This window comes from Anolis sagrei, chromosome 3 (assembly GCF_037176765.1).
Source record: "Anolis sagrei isolate rAnoSag1 chromosome 3, rAnoSag1.mat, whole genome shotgun sequence".
NCBI classification, from domain to species: domain Eukaryota; kingdom Metazoa; phylum Chordata; class Lepidosauria; order Squamata; family Dactyloidae; genus Anolis; species Anolis sagrei.
The window spans coordinates 34,915,226-34,938,195 of NC_090023.1; the positions used below are offsets into that span (position 1 = coordinate 34,915,226).

Below are 22,970 nucleotides of genomic sequence, written 5' to 3' on the forward strand. Positions count from 1 at the left end.
TTAAAACATATACAGATGTGTCATTCTCTTTAGATCCTTAGCATCTCCCCTATTCCAGTTGGTTTATTATGTCCCTGGTCTACAGACAGCAAAGTTGAGATTCCATGAAAAGATGACAGAATGCAGTCCATTGTTTGTGGCGGTTGGGGTATACTGGGTTGTCTGCATTTTTGTACCAGAAATATACTATTATAGACCAGTCTGTAAAATATCACAATGCCTGGTCACTGTGTCAGAAATATACTGTATACATCATTTAGTAAAATTTGATATTTGGGATGCTGAACATTTTCCATTATGCCACTGAGCAATTCTTTTCTTTCTTTTTTTTATTCCATAACTTGGAGAATCTTGTTTTGGCTAAATGTTTATAGTTTCTTCTACATCTGTACATTTCATAAATTATCATCTTAATCACAGTCATCATTCTCATCCTCATTTCAATATGTTTTAGTTCTTCAAATAGGGTTAGGGGAAAAAACTGGTTCTTGGAACAAATAATGAAATAGCTAGCTCAACAATGAAGCAAAGGAGGAGTGAGTAAGGGGCAGATGTTTTCTTCTGGAACAGACACAAATTCAGAAACTAATTTGGAAGTGATAAAAAATAATTTGCACACTTTAATTGGAACCCTCTCCCTGCATGAAAAGAAGGAGAATTGAGCCAGCAGCTTGTGCTAAGAGCTGATTGAATTTTTTGTCATGTAGGTATGCTGGACTTGGCCGCTTATCCTCTTGAGCCTATCTGTGCAATATATTGTGTTCAGCCTTTGACTGGTTTCTTTAAAAGGATCAATGCTATTCCTGCTCTGTCCCCAGAGTCTGAAATTTCATTGATCTTACGACTTGACATTTCTCATTACATACCAGATAGTCACCAGAGGTGTGAGTTAACGTTGCTTTTCCTGGCTGTTTTTGCATTGAGCACAATGCGCACATCATGTCAACTGACCCAAAGCTCGGTTTTTGGACCAGTTACAGCAAATGCTCTTTAAAGGCATAATATTGCATTTTGTTTCAGCTGATACATTTTGTATAAAGTATAAAGTATAAAGGGAATAAAGTATAAAGTATAAAGGGAATGTTCACTACTTCAAGAAATAAGCGTGGTAAAGTGTCCATGTACTGCAAATATTCAATGTGTCAGAGAAAAATTCCAGGGACAAAGTAGCCATGATTTTGTAAATAATGCCTCTGAGGGCATATTCACTCAAGTTCAAATCCAAAATAATCTTCTATAGATTAATTGGAAGGAGGGGATCATAGGATTTATCATACCCTCTGTAGTTTCATATTTCACTCCTTTAGACTAGCAGTGGGTCAGATATGTGTACTGAGCAAACTTGGCTAGCAAACTCAAATCCAGCATTCCAGTATTTAGTGATTAAAATTACCTGATTGTAGCAATATATCACATTAGTACAAGTTACTTACTTATTCCCTTTTATATTTGAATACCAGAATAAAGATACGACATGGTACCAGTGCTTATGGACAAAATCTGCACCAATGTAGACTTGAATATCTTGAATGTTTTTGCTCAGATATCATACCTACTTTCATTTAGAAGTTGTACTCCCAAGAATTTTCTCCTATAGTAGTATGGATACTACTATTCTCTAATGATTTCTGTTTAATGGTTCATTTCTTTGGCATGTAGTATAAAACTCCAGAAATGTCACTGTAAAGATGTGTATATACAAAGAACACAGGACTTCATCACATTGAAGTCCCGTGTTCCAATTCAACAGCCTCTGTGGCTAATCCGCAAGGCATTGGGTCAATCCCAGCATCCTGTGCCCTGCCTCACTGGCAGCAATGCTTCCCTATCATATGTGGGGAAGCGGCGTCACATGGCTTCCTCCCATGCTAACCCCATTGTTCTGAATGGAACATGGGGAGGCTCCCATGTTGCCAGTGCAACATTCTAGGATGCTTTTGCCCCAGTTGAACCATGGAGCCCCACCGGAAGTGAGCCTGCATCGTCTGATGGGCAGCATGGGCTCTGTGGCCCAATTGCATTGAAAGCATCTAGGATGCAGAAATTTCCTCATACGATGAGGTCCTTAATGTTTTTAAAGAATATAACTAATATTGTGTTGTCCTTGTTGATGTATTAAATGGAATTATATTTATATTTGTATATTTGTCTTTTAGTTTATATCATAAGGAAAGAGAACTCTGATTGCTGAAACTCATTGATCTTTACAAAATAGAGCAAGTGACCATCTATCAGCACACAGAGCTTTGCCTCCCTATTTGCTTTGGCTTTTCATATGTACTCATCAGTTCACTCATCAGCACACACATCCTTTGAACATCAAAGGCAGTTAGGGAAATGAGTCCATGGAGGTGCATGCTTTTCTTGTGAAAAAACAACAACAGGTAGAATTCTTGAAGCCAAAGGCTGTAAGGTTCTGCTAAACTGTTTAACATTTAAGAAGATTTAGCATTTTTAAATAAGACCTAGAAGTAGACTCCTGGACACTTCCAGTTTGGGGAGGAGGTTGGAGTTTTTGGCCATCCCCCATGATTCCTGCCGATTGCAGATCTGATGAAGAAACACAACCTACAAACTATCCACAGACCCACTAAGAAAATCCAACAAATGCTACATTCAGCAAAGGACAAGAGGGATCCTCTCACCTCTGCAGGAGTCTACTGTACACCATGCAGCTGTGGGCAAGACTTCATAAGGACCACCAAACACAGTGCCCAAACACAAATCAAGGAACATGAAAGGCACTGCAGACTAATTCAATCAGAGAAGTCAACCATAGCAGACCACCTGATAAAATAACCTAGACACATCGTATTATTTGAGAACACAGAAATGCTGAGCCACTCTCAGAGAACCCATTGAAATCCACAATGATGTGGACAAATTCAACAAAAAGGACGAAACAATGAAAATGAACAAAATATGGCTACCAGTATTTAAAAAACTCTAAAATCAGGACAGTAAATAAAGAGGAATACTCACAAAACAGGTGAATTCCTGGCATAAAACTATTGGGGCCAGCTAACAACTCTCAACCATGGACCCCCCAGACAGGAAGTAGCCAGGTTTTGAAGCTGCAAAGCCATTCAATGGTAATCAAGGTGGCCAATTGCAACATTCACACTTGCCTCAAGCAGACAAAGAGTTCTTTCTCCTACCCTGGATATTCCAAAGATATATAAACCCCACTTGCCTAGTTTCCAACAGACCTCACAACCTCTGAGGATGCCAGCCATAGATGTGGATGAAACCTCAGGACAGAATGCTACTGGAACATGGCTATACAGCCTGGAAAACTGTCAGCAACCCCTATTATACCTCATTTAAAACCATGCTGTCTTCCACAGTAATTTGTCACCTACTGTCTGTGAACAAAAGCTACATTCTTATTTTAAAGTACTTTGAGCAAACTGAGTTGGTAGATGGGCCTTGTATATTTTATCTTTTTGCCCTGAAGTGATTTCTATCACAGATATAGAGGTGCCACATTGAGGAAATTACTGTGAGGTCAAAGTGATGGTGTTTCAATTCGCAGTGGTCAAGTTTCACCTGAAGCTCCCTTGGTGCCAGAGCCCTTAACCTCTTGCTGCATCAATCAGTGGTGATGTGATGATGACAGAATCTTTTGCTAGATTTGGAATGATTGTTGAGGTCTATACAGTTGTAGTGAAATATATGTGGGGTAAGAGTCTCATCTTCCATATAACATCTTTGCTGGAAGACTACATCACTGATTGAAGCTATATTTTTTCATGTCTTGCTAAAGGGTGAAATGATATTCACTGTTATTGCAAAGCTATGATTGATTCTAAAGGCTTTGGAAGTATAGTATAGACAGGATTTCTCTAAATATCTGGCTATTTACAGGGACAACTTTGATCCTCTCAGATGCAAATGAAGTGGATCATATTACTGATTCAATTTAACTATAACTTGCAGCTACTGTGTGTTTTATACTTCCATAATTGTGTGGGAATAGAGAAAATCGGCTATTTTTCTTTGCTTTGCTTTCTTTTTAGCTATCAAAAAAAAACCTCTTTCAAGGGCTAACTTAGGTAATGCACGTTTGAGGAACACATTTCAAAATAAGAATATGTAGATGTTCATAGCCTATGCTGGCTGTAGTTTTGCATCTTCCAGAAATGTGCAATTTAGCTGAGATATGTATTGTCAAAGGCTTTCACAGATGGAATCACTGGGGTGTTGTGTGGTTTCTGGGCTGTATGGCTGTGTTCTTGCAGCATTTTGTCCTTAACCAAGATACCTTATTTCCCTTTGCATTTCTAGGATGGTTCTTAATGCTTAACTTTTTATGGCATATAGCATTCACACATTTCTTTTTAAAATTGCAGTTTCTGATTGGTCCACTGTAACAGGATGTTTTATCTAGATCGGATAGAGAATGATACAAAAGACAATTACAGGGTTGAATCTTCCCATTTGATCATTTTTATTGCTACTTCTATTTTGTTCATATTTGAAACACAGGTAGAGTTTTTTAAATATGCAGCAAACAAGTGAAAAAGTTCCTTGATATCCAAATTTAGTGCACCTGGTTTAGAGACACAGAGGTGATATATCTGAGTCTTTCCAAGTTTTCTTTCTCTTTCTCTCCCTGCTCACAGTCCTAATACCACACACACACACACACACACCAGTCAAAGTAGGGGATCTATTCCTACTGTTTCTTATTCTCTCCACAAAAAGCCAGACAGAGACATCTTGTACTACTACCTTCCTAGCTCTTGAGTATCTGGGTATCCACACAAAAAGATACAATTATTTATTTTAAATTGAAGGTTTGGGCTGAATTTAATTTAATCTTGTACATGCAATAATAAAGCAAAGCTTATATTTATACAAGTCTTTTTGGGTTGAAAGGTGATACAATAAACTTAAAAAGTTCAAAATGTAACATAGCCCTTGCAAACGTAATCCTAATCTAAAAATGATGTTACAAGGCATTTACATATACATGGAGAAATCGTTTCTTTCAAATCAAGGCCATGTCTGGAGTATAAATTTTCACAAAATTTCTTAAAGGAAGCAATGAGTCATTTTAGCAATTTTTATTCCCTTTTGTCTTGGATACTTTGTTTAACCCTCCACATTTGACTGCTTACTAAAAGGTCGGTGGTTCGAATCCAGGGAGTGGGATGAGCTCCCATTTGTCAGCTCCAGCTCCTCATGTGAGGACATGAGAGAAGCCTCCCACAGGATGATAAATCATCTGAGTGTCCCCTGGGCAATGTCCTTGCAGATAGCCAATTCTCTCACACCAGAAGTGACTTGCAGTTTCTCAAGTCACTCATGACATGAAAAAATAATATTTTTCGCAGAAGACATCTACTACTATATTTAATAGCTTGACTGTTTTATAGTTCTCATAAGCAGAGTATTAAATTGATCAGATTATGGAAAGATGCTACTTTTCATTCTGCAGGGATCCTTTGTATTCCATAGTTCTTGATTGATTTCCCATACTGCAAGGTGAAAGTACATTTGCACAGTAGAATTAAGGCAGTTTAACACTGATTTAACTGTCATGGCTCAATACTATGAAATCCTTGGGTTGTAGCTGGTGGGGCATCAGCACTCTGACAGAGAAGTCTAACCTTGCAAAACTACAGCTCCCATTATTTCAGGGACTTGAGCCACTGCAGTAAAGTGATGCCAAACTGTATTAATTCTACAGTGTAGATGCATATAAAGTGTTTAAAGTGTTAAAAGCACCCAAGGAAAGCCCAGCTGAGTTATTCTGAATTGGAAACTGGTCAGGAAGCATAGCTTAGTACACTGGGCCCATATGGAACACCCCGAGTAAAATATTAGACAAAGATTTTACTAATTTGCACAGTGAATTCACCTTCAAAATATCCCTTTAAATTGTATCTTGGCAAACTGCCAACATATTTCCGTAGTAAAGTATCAGTAAAGGGGGGGGGGGGGAGCTGAGAGGTTAAAGTATGGAACGCGTCCAAGAGGAAGCGCCTCAGCAGTAATGGCCCCCTACCTGTGAATGGGTTCCCAAAAGAGATCCACCGGGCAACCTCATTAGTAGCAATTAGATGACAGGGTAAAACCTTCCTAAAGCATTCATTTCTTGATTTTTATTTGATTTGATTTTGTTTCCACTTTTTTTTTGCTGGCATTTAACATTCCAGTAATTTAAAAATTTAACAGTTTGACATAATCTTGCCTTACTGACTTGTTTTGATTAGTGATTTTATTTAAATGTTTTTAAAGTTACTTTATTTTTATATCTTTAATATTTTGAGGTCATTTTCAGGGGTGAAATATATGGAAAAGCACATAAATATTTCATTATTTATTGATGTGCATGTAACTTATTTGTATGTATGTAAACGTAATATGCTTAATAATTGAAATACATTTGAAGGTACACAGTTAATAATAATAATAATAATAATAATAATAATAATAATAACAACAACAACTTTCTAGGCCACACCTCTCTCCCAAAAGGGACTCAGGGTGGTTTACAGCACAAAAACAGGCAAACATTCAATGCTTTACAAAGTAACAAACAACATTAGAAATAATACAAAATAATACACAAAAATAGCAACAAATTTATAATTAAAAATTAAACAGGTGGGGGTAAAATCATTAGACAATAAACTCAGATGCGTAAATATTAAACATATATAATTTAAAACAGTTAAGTTACTGAAAGACAAAGTCTACAGAAAATTCTATTAGAATAATTTCCAGTAAATCCTTTTGGCAGCAAAAAGTGTCTGAATAGAAGGCTGTATTTTGATCGGCCAAATGCTACTCAAGTATATTGACAGTACTCAATGACACTCATATGTCAACATGCTTGAACTGAAAGCAAAAAAGAAGTATCTGAAAACTCTAGATTTCAGATCAATCTTTCAATAATTGGTAGAAAATCCGCCTCTTTATTGAGTGTTCATGGGCTCGAATTCATGATTTTTAGTGCCCATTCCATTTTTATTTTCAGAAAATTCTGTAATCAGCTGTTTTTCACTGGTTGTATTACAAAGTATTCTTTTTTCTGCTTTTAAAGGCATTTTATTTATTTTTCCCCTCCATTAATTGTGCAGCATTTGTACAGGATACCATAAATGGCAACCTTACTATTGAATATGATTAAACGGTAAAATAAATACCTTTAGTGCTTAAGCTGATCTAAAACTCTTGTTAGTTTTGAAGTGTGGACATATTGTTGACATGGGTGGTTCTGTGCCCTAGGCAAAGTAAGAATATTAGGTGATGAGTACCTTTTTTAAAAAAAAATCATTCCTCGCCAGCATGTCTCTAATGTTTCTTAATCTTTTAAATAAAATATCCTGGTAACCTACCGCTCCATCACACAGCAAACATACTCATTGTAGGACGCTTTTAGCACAATTCAGGGACAGAACCAGCCAGATCCCATCAAATGATGCATAACAATATCCACCGGGGCTCCGTCCCCGAACTATGTAAGTGTCCTATGGAACAACGAAAACACAGGAGGCTTCCCATGTTCTTATTGCCAACAACGGGGACAGCGAGGGAGGAAGCCATGCAGCGGTGTTTTCCCCCGTATGATAACAAAGGTGGCACCTCACAGATTTGCCGCAATGCCCGGCAAATCCCCCCATTGTCACCCACGTTAGGGCACCTAATGTGATGAGATTCCTAGCATAAGATGTTTACGTGTGAGTGCTTTTTATGTTCCCTTGTAACTGTGAGTAATGTGTTAAAAGTTAAATGCATTCCAAATGATTGCAAAGCATGCTATTTGAGGGTGCATCTACACTGTGGAATTATTGCATTTTGACACCACTTTAACTCCCATGACTCAGTGCAGTGGAATCATGGGAGTAGTAGCTTGATGAGGCATCAGCATTCTTTGGTAGAGAAAGCTAAAATTTTTGTAAAACTACAACTCCAATGATTCCATAGCATTGAGCCACAGACATTGAAGTGATGTTGAACTACACTAATTCTGTAGTGTATTTTGAAATGCTTTCCACAAAAACTTTTCAGAGTGGACATCCTCCCTTTAACAGTTGTTAATACATGAGCAGGTTGGAAGCAGACATTCAGGCAGTGATATCACTGTGGAGGGAAAGGGGAGAAAGACAGTCCCATTGTATGAGTGGGTGTTTGTTAGTGTGACATGAATTTAAGTCTTGGTTTCAATTGAAAGCATGTGAATGTTTCATGAATCTCCTCTATTAGCCACTAGTTGAAACAGTATGTTCTTCTGCTTCCTGAGCAATGAATGAACCAAAGAATTACAGCAAATTTATGAAGCATCATTTTAGCCACGAAGTGTACAGAACCCATTGTAGGCCAGTATGCACAATAAAACAGTTGTTTGCTCATGTAATCACATTACTTGCTGATGCAATTGAGCACTTAAGGATCAACTCACATGGATGAAGAATATGATGTCTATGCCAGACCTTGAAAATAAAATAAGTAAATGTTGTTTCTCAATCTTGTGATTATTTTAGAAGGAAATTTTTCAATAGGGAGAGACGTCCCCCCAGAGGAAGTACAGAACTGTTTTTGTAGTAATTGTTTTATATTTTTGTAGAAATAGAAAAAGACATTGTGAATTCTTACACTCAAGCAAAACAGAAAGTGAAGCAAACGAGTTACAAAAAAGATAAAAATACAAACTTTTATTTGTTAGTATTTTATTTATATCTTCCCTTTTCTCATGGTTAGTATGCAAGGCAGCTTACATTTTATTAAAACATTTAGTAGAATAAATAATTAAAAGGAAATGCAGTATATTAATTTAAAATAGTTCTTAAAGTAGTTCAAAATGCCACCTTAATGTATACATTAAAAACGTCTACCATGTCCATTTAAACCAGGAGTGTCCAATGTTTTGGCTTCCCTGGGCCACATTGGAAGAATTGTCTTGACCCACACATAAAATACACAAATATTAACAATAACTGATGAGCAACAAATATAACTTTGTGATATCCACCAACATAGATAAGTAACAGAAGACCTCACAGAATAATCTTAATTACCCCCCTCCCCAAGGTTTGGCGGGTCTTCTAAAATCGCTGAGCAGGTATTCTGGTTGAACTTTTAGCAATTATAATGTGAATTAAGGATAATATTTGAGGATATGACATACTCTGATTATTCTATTCTGCTCCATTTTATTGTTGTCTACAAAGTTTCCACTCAAGAACTGTGCAATTGGGTTACAAAAATTTGCAAAAAATTATCATAATGTTTTAAATAAGTTTCTGATTTTGTGTTGTGGCTGCATTCAAAGCTATCCTAAGTCGCATACAGACAAAACAGATTTAGACACTGTGTATTACTAAAGGTTTTCCTGAATAGAAAGAGCTTGGTCTGTCAGCAAACAGAGAGGAGCCAGCCAAATCTCCCTCAGGAGCCATTGCATAACCTAGTAGTGACCACTGAATGTATGTTTCCCTGTATCCCCCACCACCAAATGCATGTCTTGAAAGGATTGAAAGCCCTCTCCTGTAAATATTAAAACTCAGGTAGGCTCACAGGGAGAGATACAGCCCTGCAGTCTTAGAGTGTGATATTGAAATCAGTCTGATTCTGATTTCTTGTGCAGTACTGTATTTGATTGGAATGCCTTCATTGTTTCTCTTTGCTTTTCTCTATGCTTTGTTTTAGGTGACTATCCTGCTCCCAGAGCTGTTCTAACTGGCCATGATCATGAAGTTGTCTGTGTATCAGTTTGTGCTGAGCTGGGACTTGTCATAAGTGGTGCTAAAGGTTAGGCAACATTTTTAGTATTGCACATTTGAAACTTGTCATCAGTGAAAGTTTCTTGAATGTATTGTCGAAGGCTTTCATGCCCGGAATCACTGCGTTGTTGTGGGTTTTTTCGGGCTATATGGCCATGGTCTAGAGGCATTCTCTTCTGCCTCTAGACCATGGCCATATAGCCCGAAAAAACATACAACAACCCAAAGTTGCCTGAAGTTATTATCATTGTTCTCCTACCAACAGTGGCTAAGATCCCACATAGCTACAATCCATCTCTTGATCTGCCCCCTCCTCCCCCCTCCCAAAAAAAAAAACATTTTAAAAGCCAAGGAGATGCAGCAACCAAAGGACTTTTGCAACCTTGAGAAGTGCTGAAGGATGTAATATCCAGACCACTTCTGCACTTGGGCAGCTGACAGGAGGAGTTGGGCTGCATCATGCATCAACATGCTATGTTCCAGTGATATAAGAACGTATTTGGTGGATGTGACTGCCTGGTTTTTAAGGTGGGTTTAGGAACATTAGCATTTGTAGCCATGGTATCATGACCATGAATATAAATAGCAAAGCTTACCAGGTGTGGTTGGTGATATTATAACTTATGGCATCATAAATATTGAACAGGGTGCCAACCATTTTATTTTAGTTTCTATATTCTTCTCAGGACTTGAGCAATCACCAGCTTTCCTCATTATTAACTTGTACCCTGTATCCTCAAGTGCCTTTCACTGCTATCGTGTGATATTTCAGCTGATAAAATGTAAATTCAGTAACTGAACGTTTGTGAATATGGCTATGTGGGGAAAGTGGAAAGTCAGTTTGGTTTCAAACATTCAGAAAACTGAGTGTCTAGGTAACATTTTAAGAGCTGGGAAGCTGAGTAGCAGTGGTGCCTATAGGGCAGGCATGGGCAAACTTCAGCCCTCTGGGTGTTTTGGACTTCAACTCATAACAGCTGGTAAGCTGGTTGGGATTTCTTGAAGTTGAAGTCCAAAACACCCAGAGGGCCGAAGTTTTCCCATACCTGCTATAGGGCAAGAAAAAGCCTGACACCCAGATGTAGGAAACCAAGAGAGAGGTTACTGAACTTTTCAAGCTAGGGTTTCCAACATATTAATAAACAAAGCTTTCACTGATTAAGTTGTAAAATAAAAACTTGAAAATGCCTAATTACACAAAGGAGATTTTAGATTCCATTGTTAGTTTATATTAAATTCAGCATAAGTTTCAGAAATGTCAATGGGATCTCTGTTGAACTGCCTTAATTGTACATGTGATGTATGGGTAACCTAACATAGTAATATCTGTTTAATCTATTACGTTGTTTTGCAATATATAGAAGGACCTTGCCTGGTGCACACAATCACTGGAGATTTGCTGCGAGCACTTGAAGGAACCGAAAATTGTCTGTATCCTCGCTTAATTTCAGTGTCTAGCGAAGGCCACTGTATTATCTACTATGATCGAGGCAGGTTCAGCAATTTCAGCATTAATGGCAAACTCTTGGCTCAGATGGAGATCAATGATTCAACCAGGGTAACATATTTCTCTTACAACTATATAGAATTTATTTGCATTGTAACTTGCCAGTATCAAAACAGGGAAAGTGGCTTTGCAAGGAAGAGTTTTGCAGGCTCCAATTGAACTTGAATTGAATTCTCAATTTAATCCACAATGATTCCTACATATTTTGCTTTAGCTGTACAGATTTTTAAGAGCCTGTACTTTAAGAACTTAATATGGCTTGACATCTGTCCTCTTACGACTGGAAGCCAAGTAATGAATACAAGGCCAGAAGGAGTCAAAGCCATCACTGACACTTTAAGAGAAGTAAAAGGATGCCTTTCTTAAAGTGTTGGTGATGGCACCTACAGTTGCAAGGCATAGCCAGAAATGATATGTACAGACTTCAAGTGAAATTTTCTTTGATTCTGCCTATACAATATACTCAGCTTTCTGTTGTTTCTATTACTTCAGAATGTGTCAAGCAAGAAAAAGCTTCAGTCATAGAACTGTATTCCTCAGCACATTTATGTCTTCATTATTTATGATTGCTTCTGCCTTTGGCTCTTCTGTAGGCAATCCTCTTGAGCAGTGATGGGCAGAACCTGGTTACAGGTGGTGATAATGGGGTGGTGGAAGTGTGGCAGGCTTGTGACTTCAAGCAGCTCTACATTTACCCTGGCTGTGATGCTGGCATTAGAGCAATGGACCTATCCCATGATCAGAGGTAAGTTATAGCCTGATTACTATCGAGCCTAGGCGACACTCTGCATTTTATTTTTTCCAAGTAACTTATGCCCTAGTTCAGGTTTAGGCAACAACACCTTCCAGACATTTTGAAGTCCCAGCACCAAAAAGCCTTAACCAACAGCGTCAAATAGTGAGGGATGATGGAATGTGTCATCCAACATCACTTGGAGGGCTGTCTTTTCCATAGTATTTGTTTTTATTGGTATGGATCTGATGCAGTGATGAAGCATTTTGACATGGTATTTTGAAATGGGTTCATCATCCCTAGATTTTAGAGAGAGAAACTGAACCAGTAGAGATATTTATTATATATATATATGCGCCCTAGATATGTCCTGAATAGATTCTTGGTCTCAGACCAAGGAGACCTCAGTTCAAGTCTATATTTTGTTTTGAAGTGAGCTAGTTATTATAATGCAAAGGCATATTATAAAGCTAAAGTGTTGTGTCCCTGGTGTGGATGGTGAATATTTTTCAGGTCAGTGGTTCAACTGCTCTAGACAAGCGTATAGTCTACATGTCAACAGGAGATGGAGCTTCAGCTCAAAGCCAATACCTCTAAAGTTGTGCAGTTATCACCACAGTTAGTGCATGGTCCCTTATGTGCTTGCTCATGTGCACATGGACAGATTCTGATGGATCCGCAATGCATCTATGATACTATTGTTGTCGATGATGTTGATGATGATGTCTTGCTTTGCTCCTAATAATGGGACAAAGCATACCCCCAAACTATGAACCAATAATAACCAGGTTGGAAACCAGACTGAAATGAAACCAGATCTCATCCACCCTTAGCAGATTATGTCTCCAATCCCCAAGTTTTCAAGTATTTGTTTTGGAATTAGTACAAGTACAGTTTATTTACCTAAAAATCTGATTTATATGGGAAGAAAAGTTTTTAAAAAACAAAAAAACAAACTCTCACATGAACAATGCTTGTCTCTGTCTTTCTTCTAGGACTCTAATTACTGGCATGGCTTCTGGTAGCATTGTAGCTTTCAATATAGATTTTAATCGGTGGCATTATGAGCATCAGAATAGATATTGAACCAGAGTGAAGAATCTAAAGCAAAGGTGAAACTGAGAGCACAAGTGCTACTGGGAAGGCATGATCTCTGGTGGAAAAATAAATCTACATTGACCTCCGTTGTACATTCCATTACACCCAGCAATAGCTGTACATTGTAGTCAGCAACCATTTTATTTTGTGTGTTTTTTCACAACTGAACACCAGCTGCTGCAGAAGCAGGCTTATATCATGTAAATTATAATGACTTAGGAGATGTTTTGGTAATTATTTCATATACCTTTGTTTACTGAGAAAAGATAGTAGAACACGTCACAAGAGACTTTTGAATAGTCTGAGGACCCTTGTGTCTGATAGCTATATTGTTTGGGCCATGAACCTAGCATACATTTCCCATTTCCAGCCTCTTTTCAAGCTGAAAAATAATTAAAAGGAGAAAAAAAAACTACGTTTGATACTTTGTACATCAGATGCACATCTTAACTTTAAAGGGATACTTTTGTAAAAGTAAAACCTTGTATAAAGAACAAAAATGTTTCTTAATTTTCTTGTGGAGTTACAACTTGCATGTACTTTGAACCCGATGTCTTGATGAAACAGCCACATTCACAGGTTGAGCTGAACAGCTGCCCAAGGGCCCAGCTTGTATTCAAGGGTGAAATGAGGTGCAAGCCACAATTTTGTCATTGCCACTGCAACATGGTTTGCACTTTTCCATCTCAAGCCACCCCTTCTAAGTGGAGTTTTGCTCATGACATGAAGCATTTGGATATGAAGCCATTGTTTGCCATATTTATGCATTATGAAAAGAAAAGAAAAAAAATCCCCTTAATAATTTAATGGGATAAGACAGGCGGCAGCACGGAAGAGATGCCATGCTACAGTGCTTAATGACTTCCGCCAAAGCAAGCGTGCTAGACTTCTAGATTCATCACATTTGGCATACTGTACATTGCAGGAAGAGAGCAATTTAGATTTTTCTCTTCATTTCCTTGGAAATAAAGCTTGGCTAAAACCAACCATAGCTTCGTTGGGGTTATTCTTTTACGTTCTTCTGAAAATCACATGTTCAGGCCACATTCTCTGTTGAAGGCACTCCATGTTTGACAATACTGTAATGAGGACTATCAGGATAATTCACCACACATTCTACAACTCACGTAACATACCCAGGGGTATATACACTTTACTTCATGTTTCTTCTTTGTATATTTGGTGACTGTATTGTCATAGATGTACATATTGTGTCGGTAGGGCTATGAGGCATGTAACAGGAATGTAATTTTCTCAGACTTTACACTCACTTGCAGTCATTTATTTGAAAAAAGATAAACCAAGGTAATGGATTCTTTGTACTGGCACTTTGCACCAGGAACATATCATTATTTATTGATGTGATTCTTATTTGGTATCCACCTTGTATTAGTAAGTTTTAGCACTAAATACCTTCTTCATTGTTGTTTGTATTTATAAGATTCTGAAATCATGGGGAATCAATGTAATGATTAAGTTATTCATCATCAGTCTGTAAGCAATATCTTGAGTTTGTAGCTTAGAATTGGGAGAATATTGAACATCTGGAAGATAAGTTCATTTCATCTCAAGATCATGGTGAAATATTTTGGATATATAAATTCCTTAAGCTATTGTAACCATGTTTTATTGCAAAGATGTAAAATATGCCAGATGTGTGTGAGTTGGAAATCAAAATGAAAAATAAAATATGCAAAGAATTTATGGATTGTTTCTCATTTCTTGAACATTTAATCAAGTGGTGTTGTGATCCAGCTGGAATCACCGAAGAGATAGATTTTCTTCCACACAAACCCTTTGAAGCAGGTCCCAATCATACACAGTCAGGCAAAGGAGCTGTAAAATCCTCTACATGATGGCTGGGCCCAAGCCATTGCGTGAAAAGGTAAGGCTACTGTCTCTGCCTATCTTTGGGCCAACAGATAGGTGAGTTTGTTATGGCAGTGGTGGATGATCTTTAAATATCGCTCAAGCATTTTCCTATGCTAATCCCATAGGAGCTGCTGCTCACTAGCAGAAAGCTTACAGATCTAGTGGGGCTTCATGACAATTATCAGAACAACTTTGCTATGTCATACACACAACTCTTGAGATATCAATGCAATGACAAAGGCATTCTTCAGGCCTTGAGCTCAACTAGTAATGTGCCCATTAACATACTTACTGTTTGTTTCCTCTGGTTGGAGGTGATTATGGTACTATCTGGACCCAACCAGCTCCTGCCTGAGTCTTCTAGTAGTCCTTTATTGAGAGTAGCTAAAATTTAGGGATATGGTACATCAAGGTTTCCATATTGCCTAATACATGAGTTAGATGTTGCCAGTTAACACACCACCCTCCTTCCCATAAAACCAAACTGTAAAAAGAGATAGGCACTCATGAAACAAGTTTCCTTTAAAGTGAGGCATTTCATCTATTTTGTTATGATATCTCTGTGACACACGGAAATAGGTTTTCATACCTGTACAGAGACATGTTTGAAAAGTTCTGGAGTGGAAACTGCACCCCTTCTCCATATCACACATACTCCTGCCTACCAAGCTATTCTCTCAGGTTCTCTTTATTCCCTGTAAGAGCAACTCCTTTAGTCCGTTCTCACTGAATTGTTCTCTCCTCACTTCTTATTTACTGCAATCTTGTTCTTTCTTTATTTATTTCTTGCATTGTTTTTACACAATTGCTGTGAAAGAACTAAGAAAACCTATTCAAATGCCTTTTAGGGTTGTCTCATCTGAAGTGGGAGAAGAGTAGAGGTCCTTGAGCATAAAAAGGCCCAGTTTTTGCCATTTTCATTCAAAATGCCAGCCTGGAACCAACTGTCTTCCAAACAGAGTTCCTAATGAGCCAATCAGAACTAATAAGAAATTACTTGAAACTAATCTTTAATAATATTTATCTTCCAGAAAACAAGCTATAGAAAACAGACATGTGACGCTCATTCCACTGCAGCAGGCCAAAGTTGAATATTTCAACCCCGTCAACATTAAGATCCTTGCAGTTTCCACAACATATGGGGCTGCTCAATCAATAGGCATTTTGTTAACCATCTCTGTCTATTTACCATATGTTCACTCAATAAAAGCAGAGCTTAGGCAGTCCACCTATTTCTTCATTGGTCTCAGGAGATCCCAAATCTCAAATTGTCCTTCCCAGGAGTACTCACTCTGCTATGTGCTTATGAACCTTTAGAGCATTCCCTGCAGTTGATCCCTTTCACTGGTTAACCATGAACCTTTCTTCACTAATGAGCAGCCTTGTAAGGGAGAACATGTGGACTCCTTTTTTTTTTTTTTTGTCAGTTGGAAATAAATCCCAACAATAGAAATATCCCCCAAGGTAAAGAAAGAACCTCAGGGAAAAGGGATAGTAGGAACTGGCTGTCGCTTATTCTATAGGGATACAATGGTGCAAATGCAAGTTCAGCTTCGATAAAACAGCTGGACAGCATTCATAGGATCTATTAGAACCCATGGCCACAGTAACATGAAGCATTCAAAGATAGGGTGGCTATTAACCAAGCTGTCTTCGGTACAGGGAAACCAATATTTCTAAATTCCTATACATTAGGAACTTAAGATCATCAGGGGAGGCCCTGTTCTCAATCCTGCCTTCTTCGCGGGCACGTCTAGCAGGGACGAGAGACGGGGCCTTCCCTCAGCTGTGGAACTCCCTCTCTATGGATATTAGATTGGTCCCCTCCCTCCTGACTTGCTGCTGGGGCGGGGGGGGGGGCACGATATCGGTAGGAGTTGAGCAATCTCAGTCTAATCAAGGCTCCCAGTCCAGTTACAATTTCAGAGAACTGCCCTAATTTAGGAAGCATTTGGAGAGAAGAAAAATTGAGTCAACTGTGAATATTCCTCTAAAAGCAGAGATATTACACAAAAGCCTTTCTTGCTTTTCACCGAGTTCAGCTCGCCTTTGTTATCTTTACACTCTTTAGACTGACGTATCAATGAGAGATCACACTTTGTCTACAGATTTTGTTGTTATGTCTCAAGGGTCTGAAACAGCAAGAGAGCTCATTCCTGAAAGTGGCAACCTTGCTGTCTTCAACCAATTTAAGGGGAAGGCACAGAGACATTTTGTTTTTCATTTTTGATGTATATATGTCCCCGTCCCCCCCTTTTCTTTTTAGCAATTTTGTAATTTTGAAATTCAGGTCACCTAGTTCCTTCTATCACGCCTCCCCCCCCTTCCGCTCTCTCATGCCTGTCTTCCCCAAGCTATACTTGCAGCAGAGGTATGCCTGTGTGTCTGTAGAAGGAGAGAGAGGGAGAGAATGAGAGACAGAGGGAGAGAGACGGTAGGGGAGGAAGTCTAATTAGGCCCAGTTTACAATAACAGCTATTGCAGAAGCGGCGGCATAATGCTGGCAAGGAATCTTGCAGGCTGCACATGTAAAGCTACAAACACTGCCTGTGAACAGTTGTTATGGAGGATGCTTGTTATAATATACGGTATCAGCCCTGCTGACAGGAAAGCATAATGTTTGAAGCAAGCCCTTATTGCTGCAGGGATAATAGCATCTGTAACAGACTCACTGAGATAAAAAGGGGACTTTTGATAGCTCCAAGAAACATTTCTCCTCTTGCAAGAAAACTAGTGCATAAAAATAAATACACGGATTCCATCCTGCATCTGTGTGTGTGTGTGTGTGCATGTTCATTCAAGGTACAGATATGGGAAACATTGCTGTGATTATTAATAATATCAAGAAAATACACAGTGAGCAAATGGTTATACCAGGAGTCCCCAAACTATCCCATGGCCTGGATGTGGCCATCTAAGGTCTTTTACCTGCCCCCCCCCCCCCCGTCCCAAAAAAAAGGTAAAGGTTTCCCCTTGACATTAAGTCTAGTCGATTCCAACTTTGGGAGGTGGTGTTAATTTCCATTTCTAATCTAAAGAGCCGGCATTGTTCCTAGATGTCTCCTAGGTCATGTGGCTGGCATGACTGCATGGAGTGCCATTACTTTCCCACCGACATGGTACCTAATGATGTACTCACATTTGCATGTTTCCGAACTGCTAGGTTGGCAGAAGCTGGGGCTAACAACAGGAGCTCACCTCATCCCATGGATTTGAACAGCTGACCTTCTGGTCAGCAAGTTCTGCAGCTTAGCAGTTTAAGCTGCTGCACCACTGTGGCCCCCTAAACAACCATGAGTCAGAAACTTTAGTCTTAGAGCTGCCCTACGTCTGAAATGACTTGAAAGCATACGACAGCAATAACAATCCTAATTAACTTGACTGTCTCATCAGCTAAAAGCTGGCCCACACTTCCCATTGAAACATTGATAAGTTTACATTGGTTAAAATTCGTCTTCATTTTAAATATTGTGTTATTAATTCATTTGCACTACAAATAAGATATGTGTAATGTGCATATGAATTCATGTTTTTTTTTCCAAACTATAGTTCCTGTCCCCCAGTCTTAAGGATGGTGAACCAGCCCTCTGCTTAAATTGTTTGAGGACCCCTGGGTCAGACCATTCCTAACAGCATTCTTGCCTGGGCAGTAGAATACCAGGCTACTCACAATCACCACTGCCTTGAACACAAATGTTAATTCCCACTGCTTTTGAGGGTTATCATTCTCTTTCACAGAGACTTGTGTAAAATGAATCTGCAGGATGGGCAAAATACAAAGTGTGTTTATGCTGATGTCTGACAATCAGTGCAAAGAAAAATCTGTGCACAGTAATGAATAAATCCTGTACTTCTAGATCAACAACATCCATTTGCAACACATAGACTAGCAAATGACCCTGGCCTACTCAAGTGTGTCCATTGCACTCCTTTTCTGGCAGTTACTCAGACTCACTTCTGCCCTTCTGACTTGATAACAGAGCAGAGTTCAGGTACTTTTGGCATAGAAAAGTATCCTATTAAAGAGCTATGTAGGGGTTTGAGCACTGGACTATGACTTTGGAGACCAGGGTTTGACTCCTGACCTGGTCTTCAAAACTCACTGGGTGACCTTGGGTAAATCATGCTCTCTTGACCTCAGAGGAAGGCAAATACAAGCCCTTTCTGAACACATGTTGCCAAGAAACCACAACCTTAGGACTACTAGGAATCAGAAACTTGAAGGAACACATAGTAACCACACCCAACAGTCCCAGTTTGGCAAGAACAGTCCCTGTCAGTCCTTTGCCTCCCAATTTCTTTAGCCAGCATTAAAATATTAGCCAAATAACATTACAATTCATAACAGCAGCAAAATTACAGTTATGAAGTAGCAACAAAAATAATGTTATGGTTGGAGGTCACCACAGCATGAGGAACTGTATGAAGGGGTGGCAGCATTAGGAAGGTTGAGAACCACTGTCATACAGGAAAATAACCACTGGACTATGACTCTGGAGACCAAGGTTCCACTCCCCACCTGGCCTTCAAAACTCACTGGGTGACCTAGGGTAAGTCACGCTCTCTTGGCCTCAGAGGAAGGCAAATACAAGCCCTTTCTGAACACATCTTGCCAAGAAACCCCATAGTAGGGCCACCACAACCTTAGGACTACCATGAGTCAGAAACTTGAAGGAACACATAGTAACCACATCCAAAAGTCCCAATTTGGCAAGAACAGTCCCAGTCAGTCCTTTGCCACCCAATTTCTTTAGCTAGCTTTTAAATATTTATTTATTTATTTATTTATTTATTTATTTATTTACTTTATTTGTATACCGCTGTTCTCAGCCCGTAGGCGACTCACAGCGATTATATCCCAGCTTTGAAGCAAATATCCCAGTTACTTTCTCTTCTACTTTATCCCTTTGTTCTCTGTTTGCTTCAATTGCTGCAAGTAGAGTTCAGAGTGAAAAAAGCACTTCATTAGCTAAACAAGGAGAAAGGAGAGGCAGTGACAAAATCTTGTCTCTCTTTGTGGACTTAAGCAAAAGCAAAATTTCCCAGTCCCGTCTAGCTTGTCAGGTTTTTCTCATTAATAACTTTCGCTATCTTGCCCATACTCTGATGTCACTTGGCCACATGTGTCCCAGTTGGGTATGAGCAACAGTTGTCAATGGCCGCAGCTTTGAAGCAATGCACTTTACATTCTTGTACAAACTATTTGGGCCATAAATTAATTGATGCTCTTTAAACTCCCTCCACATACTAAAGCATTCTGTTTAATATTGAAATTAAAACTACAGTCTTTCAAGTTCAAGAATAAAAACGTTGGGAAACGGCATCATTAACACTCTTTATAAATTTAATGGGGGTGCTCATAAAAATAAGCAAACATTTCACTTGCTAATTGCAGGGTGGGTTAGAATTATAAATGAGCTAAAAGTATATTTTTCAGTAAGTTTTTTGGCAAAGGGAAACAAAATAACCCTCGTCTTATGCATTATCCTTTGTTATTTGACTAATATTTAAAGTATCTCTTTCATTGATTCCCAGACTGTTCAGGAAATTTTAAAAAAGAAGAAGGTTCTTAGGAAATAAGTAGAAAGTAGATAGCTAGAGAGACTAAAGCAATAAAAATTGTTATGTTACATAAGTTATGTTATATACACACACACACAGACACACACTATTTAATTTTCCTCAGTAGTAAATGCTCTAAGCTCCATTGAGTTCAATGAGGCTTATCTCTTGTCTAAGCTTTGCATTCTGAGGACCTTATTATACAGTAGGTGAACTATAAATCCCAGTAACTACAACTCCCAAATGTCAAGGTCTATTTTCCCCAAACTCCATTAATGTTCACATTTGAGCATATTGAATATCCATGCCAAGTTAGGTCCAGATCTATCATTGTTTGAGTCTACAGAGCTCTTTGGATGCAGCTGAACTACAAATCCAAGACTCAAGGTCAATGCCCACCAAACCCTTCCAGTATTTTCTGTTGGTCATGAGAGTTCTCTGTGCCAAGTTTGGCTCAATTCCATCATTGGTGGAGTTCAGAATGCTCTTTGATTGTAGGTGAACTATAAATCCCAGCAACTTCAACTCCCAAATGACAAAAACAATCCCACACCCCAACCCACCAGTACTCAAGTTTGGGTGTATTGAGTATTTGTGCCAAATTTGGTCCAGTGAATGGAAATACACCCTGCATATCAGATATTTACATTATGATGCATAACAGTAGCAAAATTGCAGTTATGAAGTAGCAACAAAAATAATTTAATGGTTGGGGGTCATCACAACATGAGGAACTGTATTAAGGGTTGGTGGTATTTGGAAGGTTGAGAACCACTGTCATACAGGGAAATAACCTACCTCTGACACTTTTGGCACACAAGTCCCTACTGATATGATCACATGATTCACTGTTCCTTTCGTCTGCAACCTGTAAGGACTTGTATGCAAAGAGTATGCATCCAGTAGCTCTTGAAAGAGGGGTTGGAAAGTGTTTTAACCCATCCTTTTTCTTTCCAGGCACATTAGAGGTGAGGGGAAGTTGGATGAGAGGAAAACTGCAATGGCACAATGTTAGTACTCATACCTACAGCCTCTCTTCTAACGAGAGAATGGTGTTATGTTTAAATTTGACTCAGAAGATGTAGAATTTGGCAACATTCACCCCCACCCCCACCCCACCACCCCACCCCCAAAAGGGAGGAAAATGTGACATAGGCACATATCCTATAGATTGGGAGAAGTCTGTTCTGTTCTATGTATTGTCTAAGGCTTTCATGGCTGGAATCACTAGGTTCTTGTGGGTTTTTTCGGGTTGTAGGGCCATGTTCTAGAGGCATTTCTCCTGACGTTTTGCCTGCATCTATGGCAAGCATCCTCAGAGGTAGTGAGGTCTGTTGGAAATAGGACAATGGGTTTATATATCTGTGGAATGGCTGGGGTGGGGCAAAGAGCTCTTCTCTGCTAGAGCTAGGTGAGAATGTTTCAGCTGACCACCTTCATTAGCATTTGAAGGCCTGCCTGAGCCTGGGAAAACCTTTTGTTGAGAGGTGTTAAGATGTGCCTGGTTGTTTCAGAACAGCAGAGAGGAAACAACCAGGCACATCTTAACACCTCTCAACAAAAGGTTTTCCCAGGCTCAGGCAGGCCTTCAAATGCTAATGAAGGTGGTCAGCTGAAACATTCACACCTAGCTCTAGCAGAGAAGAGCTCTTTGCCCCACCCCAGCCATTCCACAGATATATAAACCCATTGTCCTATTTCCAACAGACCTCACTACCTCTGAGGATGCTTGCCATAGATGCAGGCGAAACATCAGGAGAAATGCCTCTAAAACATGGCCCTACAGCCTGAAAAAACCCACAAGAACCTACTGTTCTGTTCTGTTCTCATCTGTTCTGTGATGAGTCAAGATACATTAATTCCTTTGAATTGTTTGACCTGTTTCACCTGTATCCATTCCTCAAAAAAACCACAGTTTGCTTATGGAAAAATTTGCACCTGAACATTAGGAAGAACTTCCTGACTGTGAGCTGTTCAGCAGTGGAACTCTCTGCCCTGGAGTGTGATGGGGGCTCCTTCTATGGAGGCTTTTAAGCAGAGGCCGGATGGCCATCTGTCAGGGGTGCTTTGAGTGTGATTTTCCTGCTTCTTGGAAGGAGGTTGGACTGGATGACCCACAAGGTCTCTTCCAACTTGATGATTCTATGATTGTTTTCAGCTTCAAGTGTGATAGGGTTCAGAGTAATTTTTGAAACAGACAGATACTAGGTGTCCATTACGAGTATCTTCTACTTCTAATATCAGTTTTATACATATTGTTTACAGGTGCTATAGAATATTAGTTTTTTAGCCCACTTGCAAACCCTTTTTGATTACCAGTATTTTAAAAAAACACTGGAACACCACTCAGTAAAAAGAGAATTCCGAACAGGCAACAATATATACACATCAAAATTATGTCTGTATCTTTAATGTAATAGTGACATTCACATCATTAGCCTTGACAGATTAAAATTTCATGGAA

At 39.0% G+C, this 22,970-nt stretch overlaps 1 protein-coding gene across 8 annotated transcripts in view; it reads left to right on the forward strand.

The window, feature by feature from the left end:
* NBEA (neurobeachin) overlaps window positions 1-14,776 on the forward strand; it is a 441,541-nt gene extending 426,765 nt beyond the window's left edge. For all 8 annotated transcript variants that reach the window (XM_060770825.2, XM_060770827.2, XM_060770830.2 and 5 more), the window contains 4 exons: window positions 9,661-9,762; window positions 11,096-11,292; window positions 11,835-11,986; window positions 12,970-14,776. In XM_060770825.2, coding sequence (XP_060626808.2) covers window positions 9,661-9,762; window positions 11,096-11,292; window positions 11,835-11,986; window positions 12,970-13,060 — 542 coding nt within the window. In that variant the 3' untranslated portion in view covers window positions 13,061-14,776. The remainder of the gene's footprint in view (window positions 1-9,660; window positions 9,763-11,095; window positions 11,293-11,834; window positions 11,987-12,969) is intronic.
* The last annotated feature ends 8,194 nt before the right edge of the window (window positions 14,777-22,970 follow it).